This window comes from Tasmannia lanceolata, unplaced genomic scaffold, assembly GCF_043159265.1.
Source record: "Tasmannia lanceolata isolate RefF3 unplaced genomic scaffold, GAP_Taslan_0.1 ptg000015l, whole genome shotgun sequence".
Taxonomy (NCBI): domain Eukaryota; kingdom Viridiplantae; phylum Streptophyta; class Magnoliopsida; order Canellales; family Winteraceae; genus Tasmannia; species Tasmannia lanceolata.
The window spans coordinates 10250743-10259405 of record NW_027518692.1 but is presented as its reverse complement, the minus strand read 5'-3'; the positions used below and the strand labels follow the sequence as shown (position 1 = coordinate 10259405).

General features: G+C 41.4%; 1 protein-coding gene across 1 annotated transcript; it reads right to left on the bottom strand.

Annotated features, from left to right (window-relative positions):
- Positions 1-4720: 4720 nt before the first annotated feature.
- On the bottom strand, positions 4721-8067 carry LOC143846247 (myb family transcription factor EFM-like). The gene is made up of 4 exons (XM_077354676.1): positions 7747-8067; positions 6219-6827; positions 5283-5359; positions 4721-5168 (listed from the first exon to the last, which is right to left on the bottom strand). The coding sequence occupies exons 1-4, from the start codon at positions 7934-7936 to the stop codon at positions 4764-4766; spliced, it is 1281 nt and encodes a 426-aa protein (XP_077210791.1). The 5' UTR covers positions 7937-8067; the 3' UTR covers positions 4721-4763.
- Positions 8068-8663: the final 596 nt, after the last annotated feature.

Sequence of the window (8663 nt, the reverse complement as noted above, 5' to 3'; positions counted from 1 at the left end):
AAGGGAGCGTCCACTAGATCGTGGCGGAGGCGATTGTTGTCGAACCTCGCGGTGAACTTCCTTCCGAACTCATGAAAAGATCCAATGGAACCCGGCTCCAAATGTAGGTACCAATCGTTAGCGGTTTTTCTCAACATGGAGGCAAAAGCTCTGCACATAAATCCGTCCGACGCGCCCCGGAGTGCCATCACCCTCCTCAAAGTTTGGAGGAACTCCAGGGGGTCTGTAGTTCCATCGTAACAATCGAATCGAGAGAGATCTATCCCTGTTTCCATGGGGGTCTTCAGGACCTCCGCGGTGAACGGGGATGCCGCCTCTCTTTCCCATTCGTCCAGGATGTCGTGTGCTTACGGTTTTTTCATTTCCCCCTTAACTTCCCAGATTTGTCTCTACAGGTCTGCTAGTTGGTCTAGCCATAACAGTTGCACTGAGGTAGCCACCTCCTCCTCTCGCACCAGGGTTAACTCTTGGAATCGAGCTGTCCGGTTAGGGATGGCATGGCTTTTGAGTTGCTTGTCGCCCGGCATCTAGTTGACATCCCCTGGTCGGGGGAGGTAAAGGGCTATTTGTCGAAATGGAGGCAGCTCGGACTGGTTCGCGCCTTCACCGATGGTGACATTCCTCAGGTGACTCCCCACTGTTTTCTTCGTAAACTTCAGTCCGACCGTGCGGTGGCGGGGGAATTTCTGGAACTGAAGGCTTTGGTTGTGGAGGCAACCGTAGAAGGAGCTCCTGACGAAGCTCGTTGAACATTTCCATGGTAAGGGGACCATCTACGGGGTGCTGGTGGGCAAATGCTTGCCCGAGGCCTGTGAGTTCTGTTCCGAGGAATCAGAGACATGGGTTTCCGCATGTTGGGCTTGGTTCCTGGTCATTACTCCTGTTTCTTACTGTTGGGTGTGTTTTTCATCGTCACAAAGTGTTCAGGCTCATACGAGTCCCACGGATGGCGGCAATATGATGGTGATAGAATCCGGGTTCGCGATCGGGAGGTGGGTAGAGGGCCTCCGCGGGGTCTGCAATCACAAACAAAGGGGTCAGAGAGGTCCGAGGTGGGTCCCGGAGGACCACTTCAACACTCAAGTCAGATTCTGGACCAACAATATAATGAACAACAGGAAAGGACTGTAGTATAATCAGGTATACCAAGACCAACGCACGGGCTCTTTCTCTGATATTTGGGTGGGTGAGCTGAGGGTGGAGGGTAGGGCATCCAATGCCTTTCTCCCTTTCTTGCTTAGGGTTGATAGGTCTTAATAACGGTCTGGAGCTTCCTTTAATGGTGCCTCCTTTTTCCCCTCTCCCTTTCTAAGGACTTAATTGTGTATTTATATTTTGATCCTGCATGTAAATTCTCTTTATGGGGCGCCACGTGGATCTTTTCATTATTTCAGAGAGAAAACCTTCTTTTGCTAGATTGGGTTGCCCCCCTGGTTCGATGGCGTGCATGGCTTTGTTGTGTAATCTAGGCAATAATCATGATAATGAGGTTTTTTGGTGGCGGGGAGATGACACATGGCGGGATCACGTGGCCCTGCAGTGTCTTAGTGTTTTGCTTAATCATAATTAGATTCCACTGGTGACACGTGGCAGGATTTAATGGCCTCGCCGTATTTTCTCCCTATCATGCTGTATTTGTTTTGAATCAACATCATGGTTTGTCTGTCCTTAACTCAACAACCTTGTTGTGTTGGTTTTTGATCTAACAACCCAATAACTTTGTCATGTTTGTTTGGATGAGCTCAGTTGCCCTCGTTTTCACCATATGAATTTAATCTTTGCGGTTTGGTTTCTTGTTTGGCGTGAATAAATTTATTCGAGTAATTGTAGCTATAAGCAATTTTGCCTTCTTCTTTATTTTTTAATAAAAATTCAAAACAGATAATGAGGTAGTAGAATTGATAGCTTTCATTAATAAAAGGCCAAACAAAGAGAGGAAATGAAAGAGGTTATCCCTAAAACACCCCAATTCGCCCCCTTCTAACCAACTTGCTCTCACCCCAATCCGGTTCGACTCAACTTGAGTCAGAAGCAAATCCGACCCGAGTCGACTCGATCCAACTCAACCCGAGTTGGACCCATATGCAGCCCCAAACCCAATCTGAGACCAACCCAGGTCCCAACTCATGCTCAACCCGAGTCTCAACTCGGTCCAACCCGAACCCGCGTCTCACTCGAGTCATACTTGGTCCCACTCGGATCCGAAGCGCAACGCGGGTCTCATCTGAGTCAAACCTGGACCCAAACCGTAAACCGAGTCGAGCCCGAGTCAACCTGAGTTGAACCCGAACCCAACCCGAGTTGAACCTGAACCCGGGATACCATATCCCGATTCCCGAATCCAAACCTGGGATAACATATCCTGATTCCTAAAAATCTATGATGCCTTATCCTAGAACCTAGAACCTAGAACCTAGGATACCCAATCCTAAAACCCAAATCTAGGATACCAATTCCTAGACTCCAAAACTAGGATACCTTATCCTAGAAACCTCTCCCCTAGAGCCCTGAAATCTAGGACATCCAAACCCTCATATCAGATCAACCCTTCGCTTAGGCTCTTAGGATTCCTTGCATTAGTTCTAGGATCATATAGAACCTGCATTCTAGGCATGTAGAGGTTAGCCTTCACTAGCTTCCAAATATCTTAATCAAAGTTCAATTCTCAGGCTCAGTCAACTTCATTTAGTAGGACCCATGCTAGGAATTAAGCATCTTAGCTAGGCATTTAGGACTGAAACTCCTGGTCCGCATGAGTATAAACTGTGAATGGCAAAAATAAATCAAATAAATCATCTTGGATTCTCTGTACTTAGATTCTTTAGGAGAACTGTCACATAGATCAAATCAAATTAAAATAATCAAAAGATGCATTTAGGAACCACATCGAGATTAGATCATCTAAGATGCATGTCCTGTAGTTCACACAATGGAGAATATAAACAAGCCCTTTTAAAGGAATTTAATTGAGTTAATCTTTAAAATTGAAGACCGTTTACCAGGGGAGAACGATGCATGTGGTAATCACCACACCTTCCGTTCTAGTAATCAGGTAACGGATCTAGACTCCTGGGATCGCAGATTAAACAGTGTCACTTATGGGTCCTAGGTCTCTTACCTAGGTGGCGTCTGGTCTTTTCTTTTGTATGAAATTCGGATTGACTTGTTGTCCCAAGTTCACAGAAAAGAAAATTTAAATAAAATTCATAAACCAGTAAAGAGCAATCCAAATCTAAGCCACCCTCGTGGGTCATAAAGGGACATCCTCCCGGATCAGGGACCACAGTTAGGATTTTTATTTGGATGCGAAACCTAATCGTTTAGGAAGAGGTGAGAAAGAGACGATTGGGTTGAATTAAAATAAAAAATGAATATTGAGGAAGGGTATTAGGCTTTTTTTAGGATGGGAAACTTAATTGTTTTGGAGTTTGCCGTTTTCAATGAATTTAATTGCCACATAGACGTGAGAGTTGTGTTCAAATCCCTTAATTAATGGGGCTGTTAAGAAAGGGTAAATCCCTTAATTATAGGAAGTGGAAACGTTTATACAAACGGTTTCTCTGAGTTTCCACGTTGGAGATAAATCGCCACATAGATTTGGGGGAGGAAAGGGAGGGCTGCCACCTCAGAGGTTAACAGTAAACCTCCCTTCCTCTTTATTATATATAGATTTTAGAAGATCCTTTTTCGAATCCCTTTTTCTAAAATAACAAGATTTAGCCTACTAATTAGTCATTAATCACAGTCCTTTACATAATCTCTCTCTAATTTTTTTTTAAGTTAGGAAACCTCTTTTCCTATTGGTCAAAATTTTAAATGAAAAGATAGATAGCAAATTTTGGAAAAAAAACCAATCTTCATCTACAACCATTTTGATAAAGTTGGTTTCAACCCCCCTTTGGAAAAACATTCAATCTTCATCTACAACCATTTTGATAACAACACTCATACAAGTCTTAAACAAAAACTTAAGTTCAGTTTTGATAATGGCACCCATTCATGCTATAGAATTTTTTTTTCCCAGTTTTGATAGAGAAGAAAATTCGAGGAAGCAGCGTGTTGGGATCTTGTGGAAAATTAAATATATGACAAAAAGAAATTCCTTAAAGAAAAAGTCCAAAGTAAGTAGTTTGCAATTTTCCACGAAAACAATTAGATTTTTCAAGTTTGGAAAATTATTAATGAATCATTTTCATTTGGGTTTTGCCAAGAGTGCCCTTAGGGTGCATTGGAAATGATTTTTTACGATCATTTTACACACACACTGTACTCAGATTCTGTGAATTTATTATTAAAAGATGTGTAAAAAATAATTTTCAATGCACTTAACGAGTGCCGGCACTCGTTAACAAAACCCTTTTCATTTTTAGTTGGCCGGTGCAACGCACGGGTCTGCAACTAGTTCCCAAAAAGGATACATGGTCATCCATCCCATCTCCGTCCTCGTCTAAAAAGGCAAGGGCAGATCCGTCTTTTAACTTATAAAGAGCCGAAAAGCCCATCTTCTAAATGCCAAAAGCCAAACTGCATTTTTCCACCGAAAGGGAAAAATCTCTCTCGTTTTCCTCCTTCATCACGTCTCAAGATATAAGAAAACAGTTAAAATAAAAAAAAGGTTAGTGATAGATCGACCCCAAATATCTTAAATCGACCCCAGACACATGGGGGGTCGATTTAAGATATTTGGGGGTCGATCTATCACTAAGGTCAAAAAGAAACGAAGAAAAAAAAAAGCAATCCTCAAAGTGGGAAAAACCCTAACCCTAGAACTTGAGGGTGATGTCACTCACGTTGCTCTCCTCTCCCTCGTTCTCCCCTCTATCTCCTTTCCAGCCGCTGCTCTCCGACTTTCCCTCTTCTTCTATACTTTCCGACCGATCTCCGGCACCCCTGTCGTCAGATTCCGGCGAGCTTTGTTTCTGAGTCGAAGCATTGTACTGCTGATAGTGGTGGTAAGGATGGTGGGGTGGCGCAGGATAGAAGTCTTGTGGCATAGGCGGTGCACAATAGTGTGCAGAAGTGTGGGAGGAGGGATGTGCACCATATATGGCGGGACCGGCACCATACTCTTGTGGGACCCAGATGCCACCTAGGACTACTAGTTGGGGTGCTCCTGTCGCGGCCGCTTGTGGTGTTGGGCTTGACCTTCGGGTGTGGAGCCTGTATTTCTGTAAACAGAACAATTTAACGTTAGTCAAACGTCTCTAACGTGCACTACTAGGGTATTACGCACCCATGCAGTTAGTGAATCATGCATGTTGAGACTTGAGTGAGAGAGAGACCTGTAAATGGCTTTTCACCTCATCATTCGTCAACCCATCAACCTTCATCAACTCCCTGATTTGCTTTGGCGTGGCAACTGTTTCAACAAATTAAAGAAAACCATTATCATTAAGAAGAACAACTGTAACAGTAATATTAATTAGAGGTATGCTACAGACTACAGAGCCATTCAAAAAAAGTAATTGTGACATATAAGGTATTTTCTAGGGAATTACTATTATTAACTATTAATTATTAGTGTTAATATTGGTATTATATTTCCATCCCATATTTTGTTTGTCCTTTCATAAAAATAACTATAACTATTGTCTGGATAAGAAAAAAAATAGAAGATATAGGATTGCGGTCTTTTTTAGAAAAGACAAACTATATATTTGACCATACCTAGTACAACCATGTTTTAATAATTGCACCAACTCAGCATGTCTTCTATTATTTAGAGGAATTCTAGACTGAAGGGAGCCCTTGCAAAAAAGAGGTGAAAGGGCTCTCCTATTGGCTACACATCACCATCGTGCATTAATATCGGCTGAAAAGTCAAACATGATGCTGATGTGCAGTCAATGGGGGAGCCCTTTCACCTCTTTTTTGCAAGGGCTCCCTTCAATTTAGACTTCCTCTGTTATTTAAAGAGCTGTTAAATAGTGTTCCTCAAAAGCTCTCCCGTCTTCTCTTTTATAATTGGAAAACACTTTGAAAACGATTAGTGCAATTATTATTTGAAGAGATGTCAAAGATATATTATTACTGTTCCTCAAAAGCTCTCACAAACCAATTACATATGAAAAGATGAGTCAGTGCAATTATTAAAACATGGTTGTGCTGATATCATTTCCCAAAATAAATAACATCATGGAGAGCATTCACAAACTTCTTGAAATGAAAAGAAGGAAATTTTCTTTATCTGAAATTTATTCCATTTTTCTGATACGTACCTTGGGAACCACCCAACATCTGAAGAGCATTCACAAACCGCCTATGTAAATCAGGTGACCAACACCTCCTTGCTTTTCTGTGTGTCTGTGTTACTGCTGCTTGTCCTTCTACCGGAGTACACACTCCCGGCCCTTCCTCTCTCTTCGTCCCTCCCCCACTGCCTTTGTTGTAGCTCTCCCTCCTTAGACACGCTATTCCATTCTCCAATTCATTGCATTTTTCCTCATCCATCTCTTTATCGATCGGAGCTAGAGCCAAATCTGGAAGAGCTCGTATCATGGAACTAGGGCATCCATTCTTTTCTTTAGAGAATGGCAGAAAAGCTCCTCCATTTCTTTGCTTATTATCTAACCCCAATTTTGGGTTAACAGTAGAGTTATGCTCACTTTCTTTCAAAGATGTAGTCACTGCTTGGTGCAAGTTCACTTCATTGTTGGCTTGGCTCCATAGCTGCGCAGATGTCATCCAGCTAGCCTTCTCTGAGAGGTTTGGTAATTTCTCTGATGATTCGGAGCTTGCGTGTTGAAGAGGCATGAATTCTTCTAGTACCGGTTTTGTTCCTTCGTTTGTCTGGTAAGTTTCAAGCTGCTGCCTATATGTCTCCGTGGCTGGAGAGGAAAACAGATAATGTTGAATTATAAATGATTTGATAACACCAACTCTAACTGCCTTAAGCTTTTGGAGTAATTGGTTGTTTTGCATGGTAAAAGAGCTACTACCTCACGACCTGTCTTGAGTTCAAAACCCAACAACTCCTTGATATTAAAAATTCACTTGTACGTCCTCGTGAGGGGAGTGTGAGAAGTGTAAATGATTAAATAAAGGGGGAGTGATAAATCGACCCCCATATATCTTAAATTGACTCCTATGTGTCTGTCTCTCTCCTTTTTCTCTCTCTAACCCAGAGGAGGGAGAAAGACACATAGGGAGTCGATTTAAGATATTTGGGGGTCGATTTATCACTTTCCCCTAAAACCAACTCTAACAGCTTAAGCTTTTGGAGTAATTCTTGTTTCAGAGATAATTCAGAAAAAATAAAAAAATACCACAAAAGCTCCTGAAGATAATTAAAATTCTTCATACTTCGAAATTTTCTTCAGGTCACATCAAATCCATGCATGGGTTAAGAAGCGATAGAACCATAACTCTAAAAAATTATTTAAGTTTCTTATATATTAGACGGTTATTTTGATAAATTTATGCAAAATTTCTTCTCTAAATATTAAAATAATGGGCAATTCTGAAATTTTTAGAAATCATACATTCATAGAGAGATTTCTAAACAAATTCATATTGAGAGCTTAAGAATACTGACCTTACAATGACAATGAAAGACAAATAGCAAGCTGCACTACATATATTCAGTTCAGAATTGTTTAGTTTCTTTGGTTCCTTATATGGGCTTGCTTTTAACCTTCGTTGTATTTTAGTTCGTCCTTTACTTTATCCCCAAAAAAAAAAAAAAAAAAAAAAAAAGGAATGAGCGTAATATCTTAACAATAATTGTATGGTTAGCAACTTAATTACCATTATTGAGAAGTTGCATGCAGAGGGGAAGCTCGCGCTTGAAAGCATCAATCTTTCGCCGTTCTTCCTCCAGGTGAGCAAGGAACTCTTCAAGCTTATGGGTCTGGTCAGACTGATCTCCAAACGATTTTAGAAGCATCGAATAGCTTGAAGGCATGCAGTCTAAGCTTAGTTCCGAGGGTGAACCCATGCCCAACTAGTAATGTTAATTTTTCTTCAAATGGTTTTCTTTTAGATGCACATGAGAGAAAGACAGAGAGGAGATATTGTGAACCCAAGGAGGATCGGAGGGGATCGTTTTCTTTTTAGGGGTGAGTTCGAGGCGAGAATAAAGTTGGGTTTTGGGTGAGGAGAAAGAAAAGCAAGAGATAAAGCAAAGGGATGGTAACTTCTTGCAAAGAACAAAGGGAAAAGCTATGGGTATTCTCGGAAGGAATCAAGGTGGCCATGGGACATGTGCTTGGAACTCAGTTTAAGAACTTTTTCTGTTTTTTTGTTCGAATTCAAGTACCAAGTGGGAAAATATTCTTCTCACTTCCTCCTCTTCCTAGTGCTTACTCATCCCACCTATTATACTTGAGGCTTTTTACATAAGATTTTGAGGTTAGTAATGATCATATGCACGCTATGGGATTTCCTAGGGACCATCGCAAAACACATTACGCGGGCCTGCTGTTCCATGAGAGACCAGCCACCTCAGATGAATTAAATGAATAAGACAAAATTTGTTAAAAAGTGAACATATGTTGCTGCTCTCTCATGCAACAGCCGGCCTGCGAAATGCCTTATGCAATGGTCCCTAGCAAATCCCATACTTTATATATGCATTCGAAGCTTTATAATAGATCACCTATACGAACAATTACTACAGAAGCCCGTTATTCTTTGGCCGTCCATTTGTGTTTTCCTATCATTGA

Coding starts and splice junctions, on each gene's coding strand:
- LOC143846247 (XM_077354676.1), bottom strand. CDS start 7,936: ATGGGTTCACCCTCGGAACTAAGCTTAGACTGCATGCCTTCAAGCTAT. Junction 6,828..7,746: donor CATGCAACTTCTCAATAATG/GTAATTAAGTTG, acceptor TTTCCTCTCCAG/CCACGGAGACATATAGGCAG. Junction 5,360..6,218: donor GATGTTGGGTGGTTCCCAAG/GTACGTATCAGA, acceptor TTGTTGAAACAG/TTGCCACGCCAAAGCAAATC.